General features: G+C 54.4%; 7 protein-coding genes across 7 annotated transcripts; 1 reads left to right on the forward strand and 6 right to left on the reverse strand.

The window, feature by feature from the left end:
• Window positions 1-20: 20 nt before the first annotated feature.
• Window positions 21-1,210, reverse strand: HMPREF1541_04574 (uncharacterized protein; the record flags this gene model as incomplete). Its single annotated transcript, XM_008718919.1, has 2 exons — window positions 21-208; window positions 256-1,210. The coding sequence occupies 2 exons, from the start codon at window positions 1,208-1,210 to the stop codon at window positions 21-23; spliced, it is 1,143 nt and encodes a 380-aa protein (XP_008717141.1).
• A 985-nt stretch (window positions 1,211-2,195) lies between these two features.
• On the reverse strand, window positions 2,196-4,526 carry HMPREF1541_04575 (uncharacterized protein; the record flags this gene model as incomplete). The annotated part of the gene is made up of 1 exon (XM_008718920.1): window positions 2,196-4,526. One exon carries the CDS (start codon window positions 4,524-4,526, stop codon window positions 2,196-2,198), a length of 2,331 nt encoding a protein of 776 aa, XP_008717142.1.
• A 1,652-nt stretch (window positions 4,527-6,178) lies between these two features.
• Window positions 6,179-8,206, reverse strand: HMPREF1541_04576 (uncharacterized protein; the record flags this gene model as incomplete). The annotated part of the gene is made up of 1 exon (XM_008718921.1): window positions 6,179-8,206. One exon carries the CDS (start codon window positions 8,204-8,206, stop codon window positions 6,179-6,181), a length of 2,028 nt encoding a protein of 675 aa, XP_008717143.1.
• Window positions 8,207-9,110: 904 nt separating this feature from the next.
• On the reverse strand, window positions 9,111-9,257 carry HMPREF1541_04577 (uncharacterized protein; the record flags this gene model as incomplete). The annotated part of the gene is made up of 1 exon (XM_008718922.1): window positions 9,111-9,257. One exon carries the CDS (start codon window positions 9,255-9,257, stop codon window positions 9,111-9,113), a length of 147 nt encoding a protein of 48 aa, XP_008717144.1.
• A 1,197-nt stretch (window positions 9,258-10,454) lies between these two features.
• On the forward strand, window positions 10,455-10,817 carry HMPREF1541_04578 (uncharacterized protein; the record flags this gene model as incomplete). Its single annotated transcript, XM_008718923.1, has 1 exon — window positions 10,455-10,817. The coding sequence occupies one exon, from the start codon at window positions 10,455-10,457 to the stop codon at window positions 10,815-10,817; it is 363 nt and encodes a 120-aa protein (XP_008717145.1).
• An 871-nt stretch (window positions 10,818-11,688) lies between these two features.
• On the reverse strand, window positions 11,689-12,588 carry HMPREF1541_04579 (uncharacterized protein; the record flags this gene model as incomplete). The annotated part of the gene is made up of 2 exons (XM_008718924.1): window positions 11,689-12,350; window positions 12,402-12,588. 2 exons carry the CDS (start codon window positions 12,586-12,588, stop codon window positions 11,689-11,691), a joined length of 849 nt encoding a protein of 282 aa, XP_008717146.1.
• A 1,753-nt stretch (window positions 12,589-14,341) lies between these two features.
• Window positions 14,342-19,656, reverse strand: HMPREF1541_04580 (uncharacterized protein; the record flags this gene model as incomplete). Its single annotated transcript, XM_008718925.1, has 7 exons — window positions 14,342-16,083; window positions 16,128-16,745; window positions 16,892-17,839; window positions 17,896-18,868; window positions 18,918-19,097; window positions 19,174-19,352; window positions 19,416-19,656. 7 exons carry the CDS (start codon window positions 19,654-19,656, stop codon window positions 14,342-14,344), a joined length of 4,881 nt encoding a protein of 1,626 aa, XP_008717147.1.
• Window positions 19,657-19,912: the final 256 nt, after the last annotated feature.

Below are 19,912 nucleotides of genomic sequence, written 5' to 3' on the forward strand. Positions count from 1 at the left end.
CCGGGCCCCGCCCACGAGTCCTAGGAGTTTCCGGCGACGACCTTCGAAGCGTTGCCGATCATGAAGTCTTTGGATTTGGCCATTTTGACCATGAAACTGGGCACCTTCCAGCCGAAAGCAATACCGACACCCTGTGTAGACCCAACAGGCACAAATTGCATGTCGCTGGTGATCTTCTTGTAGACATTCTTGGTCCGCGGGGCGGGTTCTAGGAAGGATTTAGCACACGAAAAGCGAGGGGGTTTAGGGCCTTACCGTTGCCGGCCAGATCGTTCTTCAAGGTCTCCAGAATAGCCTTCTTCGCAAACATAACGTCGGCGATGGAGCCGTTAGAGTAGCTGGCAGCGGTACCATAGACGTAAACGCCTCTGACGCCATCCACACTCAAGCGCAGGGTCTGAGGGTCGGTCAGGACTCGGTTCTTGTCGTCGAGCCACTCTTTGGGCACGAAGCTGGTGCTGGGTCTATCGCCGACAGCGCCAATGTAGACGTCCACCGTCTTGGTCTCGCCGTTGCTCAGCTGCAACACCTCTTTACCGCCTTCAGAGCGGTGAGAGGTGATTTGAATGTTGTGCTGGACCTTGATACCCTGCTTGAGCAGGCGCTGCTCTGCATCCTTGCCCACCGCCTTGTTGTTTAGATTGTTCAGCAGCTGGGATGTGCCCGAATATAGGGTGATGTCTTTCTTAGAGCCATAGAGGTCGCCCAGCTCGCCTGCGGTCTCGGTGCCGGCTGCACCACCACCACCAATGACGATGGTCTCGGCCTTGGGAAGCTTCTCGTGGAGATCCTTGATGGCGGCCTTCAAGGGTTCTTCTCCTCGGGCTGTCGACCATAGGTCATTATCGAAGTAAGTGCCGGAGCAGATGACCAGGCTGTCGTACTTGACTGAAGACTCATTGCTGAGCTTGACAGTCTTGGTGGCAGGATCGATCGAGGTAGCGGATGCCTTGATGAACTGGTATTGCTCTGCGCTGTATCCGCTGAAGGTTTTCTTGAAATCGATGAGGGCCTTCTCGAGGGGCAGCGACTGCGGGTTGATCAGAACTCGCGGCGCAGCAATCTTGAAATAGAACTGGTCCGAGGGTGCGACTTGGACGACCTTGAACTTTTGTTTCGGGATGGCAGGAATGATATCTTTGAGCAGGTTATGGGACACCGTGAGGCCTGCGAAGCTGGCGCCAATGACAACGATCTGATGCTCGGACATGTTGGGAAGTTCAGTGGGCTCAAGGGGGATGGGAAAGAGAAAGCAAAGCGAAGTGTACAGGAAGTAGAGATGCCGGAAATAGCGTTAGGCGACAATCACGCAATAGATATAAATTGGACAAGTCAACGATAATGAAGCGTGTTTTGGATTGATGGAGGGCCGTCGGACTCCGTGAGGCAGGGGCAGTTATGCTCCTATATAGAGTGTTTTCGGATCTACGAAGCCACTGCGTTGGCTACTTGACCCACAGCTATTCTGATGACAAAAGGGACCCATGCAAAGACAGACGGCTGACCACGAACGACGGAATATGAGCGTACTGCGCTTCACGTGCAATCTTGAAGTTGGTAATAATTCGTCCTTTTTTTTCGGCACGGAATTCTCGAGCTGAACTCCGGTCGAAGACGCGTTTAGGGTCTAAAGTCACTGGCGCGAAGTTCTGAGGCCTGTGACTGGGTCGACCAGTGAGACCCGCCAATTAGCACCTTTGTAAGCTCCGCTTGCGAATCTCCGCCGCGCTGTCTGTCACGTGGTGTCTCGGCCGCAAGCACGGGATTTCCTCGTAGTACACCACCTCGTCCGTCTTGGATGTTTAGCAAGCACGGGTTAGAGTTGGTTGCTTTTGTCACCGCTCACATCATCTCTACCGAGCTATGACTGCATTGTGGGAGACAATGTGCGGGTGAGAGGAGATGGCGCATTCGCAGTGATGCCTGCAGCGCACTTTGGTGGGCTCGGATTCACCAGAAAGGTAGGTAATTATTATCTGGACTTCGACTCTGCATATCTGTACACTATAGCTGGTATATGAAAGAGGCGCTCATCGCGGCGCCGTCCTAGCCTCCTCACAGCCTTTCAGAATGACCGAAAAGTGGTGGGAAATGGTGGTTTAGGGGGTATCATCAGTTTCATCGAATTCTGTTCCCTTCTCTCGAAATGCTCGCTTGCTCAAATTCAAAAAGTCGTCCGGCCCGCGCGTCGTCGCTCAGAGAGCGTAATTTTCGGCATGTAGGTATATCTCGTCTTTCGCCGAGTCGCTCCAGACCTCCTTCTGCAGGTCGGCAACCGTTCTCGATACGTCCACTCGCATTTGTGGAGGTCCACAAACGAACACACAGCTCCGCCTTCCAAACTCGCGTGCCAGACCTTTCAACAAGTATGGGATGTCGGGCCGACCGTACTCTGTTCGCCATCCGTCACGCCGTATCGTGGTGGGCAGAAAGGCGAAGCGCATGAGATTCTTCTGAAATGCTGTCGGCGTCTGGGGAAAGCCGAAATCAAACCGCCGAATAGCGTCATTTTGTGCCATCGAGATGGTGCTCTGGCGATTAGTCGTAGGAGGTGGTGGAAAGTACTGCGCCGTCGTTGGCGATGGCTGCGGACGACGCGCACTGTCGGGTGAGAGGTAGGCCGCCTGTGGAAGGGCAGTCATGGCATCGAACTCCGGAGACGGCTTCTGATCAGGGTGTTGCTCTATGAGAGCAGAGTTGCGCTTTGATGCCACACCCTGGAGCGCATCATTGATCTTCTCCTTGAAGCCACTGTATCGCTGCGACTCCCTCGGTGGCTGCGCCCCAAAGTTCTCATAGCGCTTCGCAGCAGTGATGAAAAAGTGACATTGCATCGAACCTGGGGGAGCGTGTTCACGGCAGATTCGGAGCTCCTCCTTGAACCATTCCATTAGCTCAGGTCGTTTCATGGCCCACACAACTGTGACACTGGTGGTCGTTGCCTTGCCGTCGCGCATGCGCTTCACGAGGTCCAGGACCTGCGACGCAATGGCGGTGATTCCGGAGCCACCAGCAAAGAAAACCACGTTGTCAAAGCTGGACATTTGCCGTTGTGTGCCGCCATATGGGCCGTCCACGTAAGCGCGGTAAGTCTTGTGCGGGCCCTTCCTGAGAGCAGTGTCGTAAAGCTTGCGTGTGAATCCACCAAACGGGCGGAAGATTAGCATCATGTCACGATACTGCTCGCCGTATTCTGAAGGGAAGTCTTCACTGCACAGCGAAGCGATGGTAAATGGATGATTTTCGAAGAGTGCAACGCCCGGCATACGCAGATAGGCGTATTGTCCTGGTTTCCATCGCTTCTGGGTTGGAATCGTGACTTTGACGGCATTCTCTGGCAGGATGGTAACAGCCGATTCCTCTCCGATAAGGAATGAATTGCGCAGTGGGTTCATCCAGTTCAAGTAGAAGGCGCGCGAAACGAGGGACAGCGCCAAGAGTGCAATTGTGGTGTAGAGATAGCTCCAAGACGTGAGATAGTTGTTACAGTGCCACATCAGCAGCCCAACGAAGGCGTATGCAACTGGTGCATGCAGAATGACGAAGAACTCGTACAGCCTGGCACGCATGATCGGCAGAGAGTGAAGCACCAGGAAGATCAGAGGCGCGACTGCCGCGATACCTGTGGTATAGATGTAGTACTGCTGGTTGAAATAGAGTTTGAAGATGGTAAATCCACTCTCGTCTCGGACTGATTGCCACCAGTATGGTACTGCATGAATGGCGGCAAACACGGCACACAAGTAGGCCGCCCATCGATGGAGGACATTCAGCCGCTCGTGTCCGATGCCTGTCAGGTAGGTGAGGATATTGGCTTTCGCCGAGGTTGCCACGATCCAGGGAAGAAGTGACACCGAGATCATGCCTGCTCGGATTGCCAACGGCGGCGAACCGTACGACATGGAGGCATAGAAGTACGGCTGTGGAAGGAAGCAGTACAACAGAGACGAGATCGCTGCGGCCAAGACCACTGCGATGACATTCAGCGATGGGAAGACGAAACGGAATTTCCATATCTGCAGTGGCGGAATGGGACGGTAGAACACCCAACGGAAGACAGCAATGATGTTGTTAATGGGGGCGATCGCTGATACGGCCGCCTGCTTTTTCGGTTTTTGGGGCACGAGGGGGCCAGTCGCTGGAAAGAAGTGTCTGGTTGAGCCGTCGGTTTGCGAGCTCGTTGGCATGACGGAATCGGTGTCTGGGATAGCTGAGTTGGCGCTCCATTCCTTTGCCGATTCGATCAGATCTTCTTTGTGTAGGGCGGTCCGGATCTTGTCGCCCCAGTAGTGAAAGACGCGCATGAATGCAGTCGCGACTAGCAGGATGACGGCGAAGTAGACGAAGAGCAGGCCATATTTGCCGGCTTGTGAGAAAGGGTCCTGCTGGATAGCCTCCTCGAGCGCCGGCGGCGTTGTGCTGTTGATCGGCACATTGACTCTTCTGACCAAATCTTGAGACTGGTCCAAGTCTCCTAACGACCGCGCATCCAGGTAGTCTGGTACAGACCAGACGGGTGGAGGCATGGTCGTGTATGTGGCGGAGCCCGATATGAGGATTTGATTGTGTTATATCCGAAGCTCATCAGCCCCGCGGTCGACCTGGTGGAGTATGGGGTCCGGCCCGTTTCAATGTCGATCTATTGGCTATGTCGCAGTAAACAGAGGTCTGGCCGCGATCACGGCTATGAAGAGGCAGACATATAGGATGACGTCCGATGAAGAAAGAAAGCCAGCTCTCCTTCGGAAGCGAGTGTAAGGGACGGTGGTTTGGAAGGGACTAAGAGGAAGACAGGACGCGATCAGCAGGGTGCAGCTATGTTATCGGCTCAGATGGGGACGGCCATAGTCAGCGCGGCGAGAGTTTCGAATGGTTCGAGCGAGGTGACGGCTGCAGCAACCGACGTTAAGCCCCGCCACACGAGGTGATAGCAGAGTGAGTGCGTGGAAGGAGTAAAAGGCGGACAGAGGTCACACATGGCTACGATGAAGTTCATGGCGAGGTCGAGAGCGCATGCACGGACCCTGAGGTCTGTCAGCGGTTGCTCCGCCGGATGGATTGGCCAGGATGCAAGCAGGGACTTGGAGGGCAGCAGGGCAAGTCTGTTGGTCCAGGGTTTGAGGGGCGGACCGTCGGAGTAGACGTCTTGGAATTGTGAAATGGGAGGAGGAAAACGGTGAAATGCAGCAGAGGTAGTGACTTGATTGGCAGAGGGACGTGACGCGCAGGAACAGAGTGCAGAAAACGCTTGGGGAAACCCTTGAGAAACGACGCACTTGGGGGCCGCGATCATCCAGATCGGCTAGGATCCACGAAGATACAGCCTATCAAAAGCGAATAGGAGCACTCACAGGCATGTAACCGCCGGGCCTAAGGCACGCTACGGCCGCCTACGCTGGTCATCTTCCACCAATAGCATGCGGCAGCACTGCTAAGCTCATGGCACTCAAACTCGACTTCACCACGCCGGGAACGTCCGGGCATGGAAAACTGCTTCTGTAACACGAGCCGGACAGTCAATTTCTACTTGTACGGCGACCGGAGCGAGTGCACGACGCTGTAGCTGCCACAAGAGCTGCTGCACAAGTCCGGGCATGATGTCAGCTGCCGAGGCTCAATGTTCCCCCTGCAGTGCTGGGTTGTCACACTCCGATTTACGGGGCAAAGCACAAACCTGCAGTAAGCAGGCCAAAAGGCGTCAAGAGAATCGTCACGACGCATGGCGCCCTGCCTCAGAGCTACCGACTATCCGCTCACCTGGTAAAGTCTATTCCACTACCCGAACGCCCTTTTCCCTAGCTCGGGATGTGGTCTAGACAAGACGGTTACGAAATACAGAGTATCGAATATCTCGTTTCTGACGGCGCCACGCCGAATTAGTCTCGTTGAATCATTGCTCTCTATCAACATTGCGCGAAGCTTGGCGCAATCGAAGTAGCCGCCGTGGCCGTCTCAAGCGCTCGGATGCTTCCCATCCCTCGTCTTTCCGTCAACAAAGGTCTCACTGCAGTCTCGCATGTCTCTCAACCCCTTTTTCATTTTCATTAGCTCAAGTCAATCTGCAGGACATTGACCGAGTACAAGGGCACATTCCATGTGAAGGACTGCCCAGATGGTGCTGGAAGATCAGAAATGGATTCGGGCACCACCACGTGGCCCGTTGGATCATTTTGCGAGTCTAAGCTGGGTGCGGTCTGCTCATATCGTCAATCAAGGTTTCCAGGAGCATTGATGGAGGTGTACATACCAAGATGGTCCCATTGACCCCTGTGTAATCTGCGCCGATGTCGATGGTCAGTGCCACACTGCTATTGCCACTGTTGATGACCTTGAAGTATACCGCATTTGAGCCAGTGTCTATGGAAGCACTCCACCACAGTGGATTGAAATCGCCTTCCGGGTTTGTCACAGGCAGAGTCTCGGTCCCGTGATAGTGAGCGAATAGCTGCTGCAGGTAGTAGCTCGCCGAGAGCACCGTCTCGTTGTAGTTGGCCGTAAACGAGACCAGGTCAGGATCCCAGTCAACGCTGTTAAGATTGCAGAAGCTGGGAGCATAGCCCGAGAGACGCACGACGTCGGGGTTCCTCTCCGCGCCAAGTAGATACACGCCCTCGCCGATGATGGACAGAAGCTGTGGGTACTCGATGTGGATGTCGGCCGGACGGCTAAAATTAACCTCGCCGTCAGGAGTGTCGATCTGGAAGACCGAGTATTCGCCAATGAACACGCCGACACCTTCATTACCTGTTTCCTCCTGCCAGTTGTCGTAGAAGTCGAAATTCGTAAGGAAGTACGACGGTTCTTCGTAATGATGGGTGTCCCAGATAGCACCTGCCGGTATGCTGAGGTTGTAGTCTCTCTCGTCATACGCCGACGATATCAACGTCAGATTCGGGTGAGCATCCTTAATGCCCTGATATAGGTAAGGAAAGCGATAACCGTAGCTGCTGCTGAACCAGTCCTCGTTACCAATCTCGACAAAATTGAGCACGAACGGCTCCGGGTGACCGAGCTCGGCCCGGTATGCACCCCAGGTGGTACTGGTATTGCCAGTGATGAATTCTAGCTCGTTGAGAATATCTTCTAGCACAAGATACATCTGGTCTTCGGGGAAAGAGGTCTCGCCAGCGCCGTAATTGTCGAGAGAGTAGCCTGCATAGACGCCAAGAATCGGCTCCATACCGACATCTTCGCAGAAGTAAAGATATTCCATCAGGCCAAGCCCATCTGTGTTGTAGTACCCCCAATTGCCAACTCGGCCACGGCGGTCAATAAGTGGCCCTAGAGTCTCGTTCCATTTCCAGCGTTGATCGATAGATTCGCCTTCAAGGTTGTTGCCACCTGGAAAGCGTAAGAATCGAGTCCCGAGGTCCTCGACAACCTGACCAAGATCTCGTCTTATGCCGTTCTGCCGACCCTTGTAGGTCTCAGGGAAGAGACTGATCAGACTGAAGTAAAAGACGTCTCCGGCAACCTCGGAGGCATTGAATGTGATATAGAACGAATTGTTCGAGTTTGGTGCCGTCTCGGTCACGGTGAGCTGCGTTTCGAACCGTGTCCAATCGAAGTAGCTGATGTTGCGCTCGGATGTCAGCTCAATAGACTCTTCGGCCCAAACATCGTCGGTCAGATTCGATCGCAATGAGACGTCGACAGCGGATAGGGTCCCATTCATTTTGGCTCCATTTCCTTTGGCATAGAAGGAGGCGTTGTACGTGCCCGGCTCGATATTGATGCCCCACCAGCCTTCATTGAAGAAGCCGACCTCACCCTCTGCACTTGGGTCGATCTCCATCTCCAAGACAACAGGTAGTGCATCCGAGAGCGGCTGCATACGGCTCAGTCTGAGCGTAACATTGCCTACTGGATAGTATCCGTCAAGAGAAGGACCGAAAGGAAGGCCAGGGTTCTCGCGGTCAGAGCCTTGGAACGCTCTATTGCGAATGGCCTCAGCATAGATACCGCCATCGCCGCTATGGCTGATATCCTCGAACATCCATCCATACAGCATCGGGGCTGTTTGGTTCCTTCCACCGGCATTAAGCCCTATGTCGACCGTGACCGGTCCATCATTGCCACCGAAGTAGGTATAATTGATGCGCTCAATGCCCGAGAGATCCGACTCGCCAGACTGCCGCCTGTTGAATGCTCTACTTGCAGCTAGAGGCACTGTTGCCAAGCCGAAGAGGATTCTGGAGAGCTGCATTGCTGTATGTGCGTGACTGTGCAATCCAGCCGTAGGCCGGCTCTGGCACTCTTAAGTTGAAATCCATGGCGATGTAGCAGTGGTACATGCCTATTCAAGGAATGCGCCGGTGCATGACTTCACTCACGATCCGTCGAGCAAGCGCAGCCTTGGCGCATGGGGAAGGCATTGAGGCTGATTGTCGATCGTGGCAGACGTGCTGTAGACGTGCGCCCCGGGGAGAAGGGCCGGCCTTGGTTTACCCACGCCTTGAGAAGAGATCTGCCGTACTGACCACAGTGGTCATCTGATTGGGTCCAGATGCTGGTGTCGAACCGAAGTAAGAACAATGACACCGAGGTTTGCACCCTAGTGGACCAAGTCTGATGATCATCCATAGTTGCGCCGAAAAATTGAGATAGAGCGGGGTGTATGCAGAGAGTACCTTCCCTTACTAGCAGTTTAGGCTAAGCAATCGGTAGATTTTCTCGGTTGGCTTTGCGATGCGGGGTGGATTCTGGGGTGGACCTCCGCATTACTCAGAGTCAGTCCTCTCAATCGGCAAACGCCCGGTGGCGCTGCCTTGAACACGGTGCATCTGGAGTTAGTAGTGCCGCGTCACTGCAGGACAATAAGTGTATTGTAGTCGGGGTCAGCGACGGTGCACTGTCTGCACGACACCCATATCAAGAGTTGAAAGCTGCTGCAGATGACGGCCACGCCTCTCTGCAGGAGCGTCTGCTATTCTGCATCGAGAGAGATCTGTCCGAGTCCGCTGATATCCAACTCACCTCGTCCTATATCGCCCAACTCCTCAGCCCTTTGTCTTCGGTCCGCCTCCTCAACTTCCTTGGCGTCGGCGTCTTCAAACCAGAGGACACCAGGTCCGCCGTACGATATGCACAACTCTTCGCCGTCCACAATGTCACGAAGCGCAGTATATATGAGACATTCGTCGTTGAGCAAACGCTTCCAACCAATGTTCTGATGCAGCGTGGAGTGGTTGAAGAGTGAACCCAAGCCGAGTGCTATGGCTTGTGTTGGTGGTTGGCCGGGTATCGAGGACGGCCATGTACTTGGGACGGACCATCAGTAAAATTGCTGACTTCGAAGTTGCGAGAACTAAGGCCTCGGGTAGCACGGCGGAACTGACTATGTGTAGTGCTGCAGCAATGTTCGACTTGTGTGGGCTTCAACTTCATCGTTCGGGAAAATCAAGACGGGACTGATGTCGATGACTGTTCCTGCAGGAATGGCGCACGTTGCAAAAACGCCTCGTCCTACGGCAGAGTTGCGTCTGTCAGAGATTGAGGTCTTCGGATTTTGCAAGTGGTACACATCATGCTGTGAACGAGTCGGATGTTTCGTGATGTGCAACACGGGCTCTCACCTACCTTTGGGCGTATCTTTGACGAGCTTGAGCCCCGGTGCTCGCTGAAGAGATGTGCCTTGTTGCATCAGGATGAGACCACGCTGTGGCCATTCAGAATTGGCTTGTTCGTTGTGTTGAATGAAACGGGCGTGCAACTGCCCTGGAGGCCAAATTTGTCGGCAGCACTTGGCGCGGACGGGAGCATTTCCTGATACGGACGGGCCGACCACCAGCGAATCTCGCCGCCAGCAAGTCGCATCTCCAAGTCGGACCGTCCCCCTTAAGTTAATATCACTCAGAACTGGTAAGTCGGTCCTGGAGACGCTCCGCTGACGTATTACCCTCCATGACAACGCACGAGAGCAAAGTTGAGGCATTTGCCGCACCCACTCCCCTCACTGGCCCGCAGGCTCCTTACCGTCTCAGCAGGATTCCGACCACATCCGCCCGGGACCCTTGCTGACTTGGAGGCTCGCGCTGCATCGGAACTTGCCAGTCCGACCTCAAGGGTCCAACGCTATGTGGTCTATAGTCATCGGCCCGTATTCAGGCGGGTTCCCTATTTGAACGACGAAAGCCGCGAAATACGCAGGGCGGCTGCTTACGGTGATCACTCGGATGCTAGAAGGTTGAGAGGCTCGTGTTGGTTCGCATGAGATGAGGGCGAGGCATATGACCCGAAACCACAACCATGGGCGACGTCATCTCTCCCTGTGAGAGGATTGGGTCTACATACGAGTGAATTGCTACTGAGTCTCGAGCCCAAGCATAAGTACGCCCTTGCCTCTCAGCATGGAGTGCCTCAATCCCCACTACTCCGTTCAATAACCTCATACCACCAGCATCAGGCACAGTTCAGTCTCCAACGATCAAAACCTCCCAAGTCATATCTTCACCATGGCCCAAGCCTTTCCCAACGCCTTTGCCGTCGACCAACCCGAGGGTTCAGCCCGCACCAACCCCTACGCCGCAGACGCCTTCATCGAGCCCTGGCTGCTCAAGCACTCTGAATTCTACCGCAAGCACCTGACCAGGGACGGCCGCCGCTCCAGCAAGTCCACCCGCCGCGCCAGCCGGATCACGCTCGAGTCGCGCAAGAACTCGCTCGAGCCCGTGGTATCACCGGGCGCCGTCGCGGCCGCCGAGCGCGCCGACAGCGTGGGAGCCACCAGCATCGAGGAGGACCGTCTGAAGGAGAGGATGGCGCAAGGCCGGCAGGACAAGGAGAAGAGCAGCTGGAGACGTCACCTCCACCTCTAGGGCGTGGAAGAAGTGATGTTTGCTCCGTCGCCAACAGCTCTCCACGATATCGAATGAGTTCAGCAATTGCGGCGCCCCATTTTGTTTCGGTATACCCTCGGCGGCAGCATAGCTCGCATAGTGAAATGATGAATCTGTGTGACCTGAACCAAGCTTGTTAGCCTCCCCTGCTCCCTGCTGAACCAAAGACCATCCGATCCAGCCGTGGCCTCGCAACACAAAAAAAATCCATCATCTAGATTTTCTTCTACGAAATCAAGCATCAAGCCCCTCGCATCAGTCAGAGAGTGAACCACCCTGGCAACGATCCGGCCTGGACAATGCCATGCCTTACTTACTTACTCACTCGCATTGACCCTTGGCGACAGACGAGGCTGGCTTCAGTGAAGAGCGCGCGTCACCCAAGCTCACTACATGAATTAAGTGCACAGCAGTAGATTGCGACTGTGATAGCCTAGTGTTCCCGAGGATCGGATCACCCTCTTACGCCACGAACCTCGTCAGTCGTGACTTTGTTGGTCCCATCCCGAGACCCGAGAACTTCGTCCACGCGGATGCAAAGCCGCCAATGAAATGGCCACATACCTCGCTGGATCGTTGCATCCGATAAGCTCTATAGTCAAGACTTCTGGAAAGATCCGAAATAGACTCTCAAGATAGAGAAAAAAACGCCCCAACGCCAGCAATGCAGTGAGTGGTATATGTCAAAATGTGCCGAAGCAACGCCGTCACAATGCGCGCTAATAGTTCCAAACAGAATACAAATCCCCCTTCGCTATTTTTCATCCACGAGTTGTCTGGTTCTCCTGCCCGCAGTGCTCCCAAAGATCTTTCGTCTAATGGGAAATATATCGTACCAACTCGCGCCCACTCATACATTGATGGCCTGGTTCCACACCACCTGCTCAATCCGGTGACTGAACCGGCTCACCTCCAGCATGGCCACCATCTGCTCGGTGCTGACCTTGAGCGTCCGTTGGGGCAAGAACCACCGGAGACCTTCGCTGCACGGAGGCGTCGTGAGACTGCCTGCGTAAGTCCAATACTCCTGCACCTGACCGACCTCCTCAATCGCGAGCATATGATCCATGTGCACTCCTGCTGTTTCCGCGGTATCGTTGAAGTGGATCAACGTGGGCAATTGGTCGAAGAAAGCGCTGCTTGTTGTTGTGGAAGGCTCGATGCGCACTCCTACTACGGCGGCAGCATCGCCGGCCGCGTTCGTGTGCACCAGATGCATCTCGGCGCGGGAGCGGACGCCATCCACCAGGTGTTCGGATGGGAAATGGATATGCCAGCCGGTAAGAAAGACGGTCTGATTGTCGAAGCTCAGCGCTGGAAGGGTAGAGAAGTCGGCGCCTTCCTCATGGTCGATGGTGTAAGCAGGGCCGAAGCCCCAGTTGTTGAAAGTACCGGTCGTGGGTCCGTGTGCTGCATAGCCCGCGAAGGACGGGGGGTGGGTGGTGGCAAGGCCTTGCGAGGAGAGGACGTTGATGGGAGATTGACTGGTGCCAGAATGGCAGAGTTGGTATTCTGAAGTCATGGATTAGCGGGAGGAGAGTAAAGTACGAATACCAAACGAACCTTCTTTAATCGTGTGCCAGTCGAACGAGTTGACGTATTCGAAGTCGATGGCCTCTTCGGCCCGCTTGTAGACAGTACCAGTGTGGGGATTAGAGAACGACCTGGATCGTCGTGTATGAAAGTTGCAGGCGCTGATGGGAGTGACGGCTATCGCCAGGATAGCCATCGAAAGGAGTGATACCGCCATGGTATATGGATGTTATAATAATACTGTAACACAACTAAGAGCTTAAAGACAGACAAAGGCGCAAGCGAAAGAACCCGATGAACATAAGAGACTGAGAATCAGACCACGTCGGTCGAAGGCGAAAGCCGTTCACTCATATAGACACCACCCGACCTCGTTCGAGCGTTCCGGTAAGCGTGGCGACAAAAGCGAGCTTCTGCTACAGCCGGGGTGGGCTCGAATGGACTTGCGTATGCCATCATCTCGTTAGAGCGCGCAGGAGCACTGTGCCCAAATACAATAGCACCGGGCGAACGCGCTCCTGGGAAGCCAAGCGCTTCGCGAGCGGTGCATGCAACAAGTGGTGAATCAGCAGTAAAACTCGACTTGTGGTGGGACGCCGCTTGTGGCGGCGGCCTCGTCTAGCCATGTTGGTATACATCCGAGATGGTCGCTTGGTCCTTGGGGGCTGCCACCTTCTGCGTAAGGCTACTCGCACCACTGGCGAACAGCTGAGGCCGTCCTAGACACCACGTAAGAAGGAGCTTTCTGCGCCGTGATGTCCATTTGTGGATCGTGTTGCGGCCTGACAGCATCGCTCATCTCTCGAGGTGAACAGTGTTGTCAAGCCGCGGATTCAAGAATCCACATGCAGAAAAGTCGAGGGCGCTATCCCCCCAGAGGACCCGCTCAGGGTTGGTCCATCCTCGACCTAGCCATGTTTTCCCAACGGCTTCAGCAAAGAGCTTACCCTGGCGTCCTGGGTTTAATCCTGTCAAGGGGCGGATCTTCAGTCAAGCAATTCAAGCCCGACGCCCAGTCATGCCCCAAGCCGCATGTTGGTGGCAACTGGCTGGCGTCAAGACGCTTCAAGCGTGTGTCAGACAGCATTGGCAAATATTGGCATGAGCACTACCCCCTAGCCGAGCCTCTCCGCCTTTCGCTCTGTGGTCTCGCTTGTGGAGGAGAAGCCTCAGACTCGCCATGGCGGAGCGGACCATTGGGCTTTAAGTGTCGGAGGTTTGTGCTCTAGAAGGGTTTCCTCGCCATCTTCGCACGGCCACGCGTCAAATGGTAGCGAAGCAGCGCTGAGACGTGCTTGTGATATCTTGTGAGCGGCCAAGAGATGCTTGCGCGAAACACGAGGGCAATACAGAGTATAATGAGGCTCCAGGCTGTTCTTTCCCTACGTGGTGGAGGTTTGATCGTCGGTTAGGATCGTCGTCGCTCGGAGAGTCGGAGGTTATTCGGAGTACCGCTTATGGCTCCCGTTGTGCAGTAGAAGTGACTTGGCCTCCGCAAGGCTTCGCCCCAGACGATCAGATATGGTATATAATCTCGCATACATTCATCTCAGCGCTGCAGTGCGCGTGGTTGATGGGAAAGTGTGCCTGCTCAGTCCAGGCATATCGGCAAGCTGTGCTTGCCAATCGTGCCCGCTTTCGTTGTGCGTTCTTTCGCTGCAAACCGCGGGAACCGCAGCTTGCGTGTTCTCTGGTTTGAAGAACATCTCAAGATTCGCGCCACCAACCATCCGGACGGGGCTACGAGGATCAGTCAGGTAGGCTGCACGGCTCGACAAGAACCCGAAGAAAGTATTCGTAGGAAGTAAAGAAAAGCTCGTGTCATTATTGGTCGCTTGCCATTCCCATCGCATGCAAATGCTCGAAACAAACATGACCCTCCCTATTTCGAAACCGTTATCTGTACAGCCACTGCCATTCTCCATGGACCCCTGTCTATCCAGAGCTCCGAAACCCCTGATCTTGTACAATCAATCGCTGTCGCTCAGAGGAATTGCATCCTCGACCGTGGCGCCTGGTCCAGAGCTCGTTGCTCGGCTGGTGGCCTGGGTGTTGGGCGTGGGCGCATCTTCGTAGTAGACTTTTGAAGGTTGGTGCTGTCCAACATAGTCATATCCATCTTCCTCATCCTCGAGCTCTTCGTCGTCCTCATCGTACTCGTCGCCATACTGGTCGCTGTAATCTTCCTCCTCGCCTCCAACGAGATCATCATCGAACTGATCTGTGGCTGTTCCATTTTGTTGGAAGTAGTGCCCGTAGCCCTCCGTCTCATCCTCCTCGTCAGCAGAAAGATCCCGGTCCCGCTGCTCTTCACCTTCGTCCTCGTTGCCATATACGAATTCTTGAAGCTGGGAAAACTTGTTCGAGGACTGCAGATGCTGGACGGGCTGCTGCGATGCTTTCGTACGAGCCATAGAAACGATGTGCTTCTTTGATCGCTTTTGAGGAGACATGTTCATATCGTCTTCTTCCTCGTCCATCTCCTCCGGACCAGGGCGATATGATCGATCCACAGAACCTCTCTTCCGGCGCTTCTTCGCTGTGCCATTCGTCCCGATTTCCTCGACCTCTTCCTCTATGCTGTAACGCTGTGCGCTTCGCTTCGACATGGGCACAGGAATGTAGTCAGATCCACTAATGGGTTTGTAAGACAGCAGACGTGGACCATTGCGCTGAATGTACTGCTCGACCCTTGACATGGACATACCAGGCGCTGGCGAAGCAGAGGCATTGCCGTTCTGTGGTACCAATAAGCTGCGACCACTATTCGCGCTTGACTGGACCTTTTCTTCATCCACCTCTTTGCCCATTCGCTCGGCCTGCTCTTTGAACCACTTGGTGTCATCAGCCATTGCCTCACGGGCCTCTCGGAGCTGCTTCAACAGTCCATCCGTCTCGAGGTCGTACACTGAGCTCGTGTTTGAGGGCGCGGGGGAAGGCGCAGGCGGAGGCGCAGCTGGTGAGCCGGTAGCAGGGGAAGAAACTCGAGAGTTTGATGTAGATGCCGCAATAGGTCCAACTCTCCGGCGATTATACGCTCGAGCGATTGCAGCCTCTCGCTCTTCCCTGTCTCTACGCTGCTTTGCCTCGACTTGTCGTGCAGTCCGAGGCACCAAAGGTGTGTCGGGATCGATGCCTTGGGCAACGAGTTTGAAATAGTCGGTTTTTGTCTCGTCCTGTGTTTTTCGAATTTCAGACTTGCGTAGGTTGCTAGTGCTGCTCGATCGATTGAGATGTTTGCTGCTGGAGAAAATCGATTGATGGAAGTGACTTGGTGAGGGAGCAGAAGTCGCCAGTTGTGGTGCCGGTGGTGGCGGGGGCAACATGCTCCCAATGGTGCGCGATCTCTTGTGGTGAGATGAGCTATTCTTATTCGCTGATAGGTTTGGTGATGAATCCGCAAGAGATTCGCCGAGACCCTTCCTCTTACTGCCCGCGATTTGGCTACGCTCTGGCTTCTTGTCGATGAATTGCTTGATCTCGGCCTTCTGTCGCTCTCGAGCCTCGGCTTTGATTCGCTCGGTTTCTTCCATGGCGGCGAGTATCTCTTGCAGCTCTGCGTCGTGTCGCTTCTTCTTTTCAGCTTCCATTCTCAAAGACTGGGAGAACATCTGTCGTCGCTTGCTCGCCCGCTTGTTAAGGTTGTTTCGCCAAGTGATGGACCTCCAGAAGGCACCGTACTTGCGGAATAAGTAGCTGGTTTTGAGCCGGCCTGCATGAATTAGGTAAGGTCAAAGACTTCGGTGGGAGACTTACTAAGAGTTAATTGACGGACTTCGGCGCGATGTTCTTTCACAAGTCGCTCGAGTAAGGGCGGCAAAGCGAACTCGAGATACTCTTGAATGAGTCCGTTGGGTTGGGCTAGTGAGAGTCGCGCGACGTGTTCGATTAATTGCGATCCAATCTGCGGTGACTGACGTGCGTGCTGCGGCTGCACCGGCGAATGTGGAGGAGTAGTACTCTTGCTCTGGCCTGAAGAGCGCTGATTGTGGTCTGAATCTGGGGAAATACCGGCAGAGGGCTCAGAAGTAGCTTTTGGTGAGCTGGGCGTGCTTTCGGATACCGACGAGACTGATACAGGCTTAATATTGCTGAGAGGCTTTTGAGCTGGTGGAGAGGTTGCTTGAGCAGGTTCCGCTGCCTTAGGCGTCAAATTGAAAAGAGGAGCAGCTGGCTTTGATACATCAGCGGATGAAGGTGTTGGAAAAGGCTGAGGTTGGTGAAGGACTGGTTCCGGAAGCTGGTTCAGCTGCGCAGGCGGCGCAGGCGGCGCAGTTTTGGTCGTGGGTTGTGAGAAGAAACTAAAACTTGGCTTTTGTGCACTCGATTGAGCGTGTGAGGAGGACGGAGAAGCTGACTTGCTCTCCGGAAGCGCTTTGGTAAATTGGAAATCGACGCTTTTCGGAAAGGCAAACGGTGGTTGGGAAGGTTGTGAGGAATCCAACGGTTGTTGAGCAGAGAGTGTTGCTTCTGTAGGGCTTGAGTCAGTTGCATATTGCAGGGCAGATAGGTAAACCTACTGTTTGGCTGAGGGGTGAAAGAGAAAGACAGAGGTCCTTGCTGGTCTGCAATTGAGGCTGCTGGTGCGTTAGGTATTTGAGGCGTAGATGAGGGTACAGTGTCTGGCGATGCAGCTGGCTTGGCAAAATTGAAACCGCTGAGCGGTGCTGTCGCTTGCTGCGCTGCAGTAACTGCAGGTTGTGAGAACCGGGGTCCACTCGTCGATACAGGCTGCCACGATTTCAGGGCGGAATTCCCGAACTTCTGAGAGTCGAAAGCGACCGAAGTCAAAGTCGTCGTTGGCACGTTCTCGCCAAGATTTTGGCCTTGGCTAGGCGTTGGAGCCGACTTCACTTGCGCCGTTGGGTTGGGTCCAAAGATGTTGTTCTCCTCAGTGCTCGGCCTAGACGTTCCAAACATAGTCATGAAGTTGGGCAGAGGCGGCTTGGCTTCATTGGTTGCAAATTGACCCCATGGCTGATCTGCATCTCCAAACTTCTGACTAGATCCTGCCGTCGATTGAGAAGGCGCCGAGGTCATGCTTGACCAAGACTGTTGAAGATTCTCTCCAAACTTCTTGGTGAAGCTGGACGAACTTGACGTCGGCGCCGCTGACTTGGTCCCAAACGGTGAGCTGGCTGGCACGTTGGAGCTCTGACCGAAAATCGTGGAAGTAGCTGTGGCAGCACCTGGGTCGAAGGGCTTCGAGGGTTCGAAAGCCGCCGCCTCTGGGTTGAACGTATTCGGTCCTAGCGACTGCTTCCCAGCACCGGTCTCGGGAATGAACAGGCTTTGTCCATCATCTTCAACTTCTTGCTGTTGAGACACTCCATCGGATTCTTCAACCATTCCTTGACGAAGAGCGTCCGCTGGCCTTACATTGTTGATGACAGCCATCAAGGTGCGGGAGCATCGCTTGTCTTCGACGTACGTATGCGAGAAAACAATTCCTTTGGGGATGGATGATTCTACGCATCAAGTTAGCGATTGCCTTCAATCACTGAGTTGGAGAGGATCAGCATACGGTCGAGGGAGGTCTCTTTGTGTCCGGCAACATCCAAATATGTAACTCCTTGCGGATCTGTCGAAAAGTTCAGGCCAAAGGACGCGCAGAAATCCACGGTCTGCTCCTCGGTGTCGAAGCCTAGGTACTCTGTGATCACCTGTAGAGTCCAGTCTCGAAACTTGGCTTGCTGAGCACTTGGCGCAGACTTGGATGATCGCCACAAGGCTTCCAGGGCACCAAACCGTGCCTGATTGAAATACAATTCCGTAACGCAAGCGAGCAGATATGGCACCGCGCCTGAGGCCATGATGGTCCAGAAGTGACCAGAATCATTCTGAGCGGGCGTGAACGGTGTTATTGGCTTGAGCGGTCCTTGGTCGAATAAGGTGTTACCGGCAGCCTGATAGAGCCTTAAAGCGCTCTGAACTCTGCCATCGGCCAGTAAATGTAAGGGCCACGACTGGACACGATCCTCGATGTCGGGATGCTGCGATTGGAATGCAAGAATGATGTGATAGGCGCGGAACTCGGCTTCGTTGGGGAAGTTGATCTGATCGCGGTGGTCATCGTAGTAGTATAGTAGGGAGAGCAGGGTGTTGTTCAACTGCTCGCGCTCCTGATACACGTCGAAGTTTTCACCCTCGAGCAGGTTCTCCGGGTTTGACAGCTGGTGCAGAGCCATAATATGGAAGCGCGCAATCCTCTCGAAGCATTCAACCGCGATTTGAACATCCCCATCTTTTGAGACTTGCTGGATAGAGAAGTCATTGCGTATTGCTCTTGTCCGATCCCAAACAAACTTGTGGACGACAGCAAGTCTCTCAGGGCCACCAATGAGCTTATCCACCAGATAATCCAACGTCATGCGTAATGTTTTGGGTGTGCGAATATCCGAGGGGACTTGTTCATCGTCTCCGGCCGCGGATCGTCGAAAGCGCTTGACCATGATCTCTTCCGAAGCCGCTGGTCGGCCGCCATTGGGATCGGGAACCTAATTCCGTCTCAGTACAGCCGCATCTCTCAGGCAGAGGTTTTCTTACTCTTTCACATCGATCTACCATCATCTGCACAATGCGCTCGACTCGCTCGTAGGGCGGGCACATCTCGGTACACGTGCCGACTGGGGTGATCGCTTTATCGAGCGTCGTCTTCTTGTCCGGATCGGCCAGGAAGCCAGCCCGGATGGCTTCTCTCCGTTCTTCCTCTCTAAGGTTTTTGAGCTAAAGTAGAATTCGTAGGTCAGAAGCCTATAGATGCAGTCGTGGTCAGCCATATGGCAGGAGAGGGCGGACGTACCACATTGTATCGATGCTGGACATCGCCGGTGGAAGAGGTATCGGTGGACACGAAGGGTGAGGAGGGTCGCGAGTTTGAGGGCGAATCATTGTTGTGCAGATTGCTGAATGACCTGGAGCTGTGACCTCTGCTTCCGCCTCGAGGGGTTGAAGTGGTGGTCGCTCGTGTGGTTCCTCGACCTTCGAACGTTGTCAGTTGCTTCTGCATAGAAGTGTTGGATCTGCATTCCGCGGCTCGCGTACCTCGCGCTCCGGGAGCAGCGCCCGTGCTTGTGCCTCGAGGGATAGTCCCATTGCGCATCTGCTGAAGCAGTCCCTGGGCATTCGATGGTGTCGGCGCTGCTCCTCTTCCACCGCGAAGCAACCCGCGCGCGGCGGACGCGCCCCTTCCTCTAGAGCTACCGCGATTTTGAGATGAGCTGGCTGCACCTCGAAGGCCTCTCATGCTGCTTCCACCGCGACCGCGGGGATTGGGGGCAGACATTGCCGGAATGTTTCTTTACCTGCATCGGTGAAGGAAGAAGAAGACGCGCATCGAAATTTGTGGTGCAAATTGTGGCGTGAAGGATCTTTTAGAGTGTTGTGAAAGTGTGTAATGAGTAAGTAGTTGTCAAGATTAAGGCGAAGCAATAGCAAGTCGAAGTTCACATGGTGAACGCACTGGGCCTTGAATGCCCAAAGCCGCCTGCAAAGACCGCAGCTCACGCCAAGCCTCAGTACTGACCCGCATTCAGAACCAC

This window comes from Cyphellophora europaea (genome assembly GCF_000365145.1).
Source record: "Cyphellophora europaea CBS 101466 unplaced genomic scaffold supercont1.4, whole genome shotgun sequence".
NCBI classification, from domain to species: Eukaryota; Fungi; Ascomycota; class Eurotiomycetes; order Chaetothyriales; family Cyphellophoraceae; genus Cyphellophora; species Cyphellophora europaea.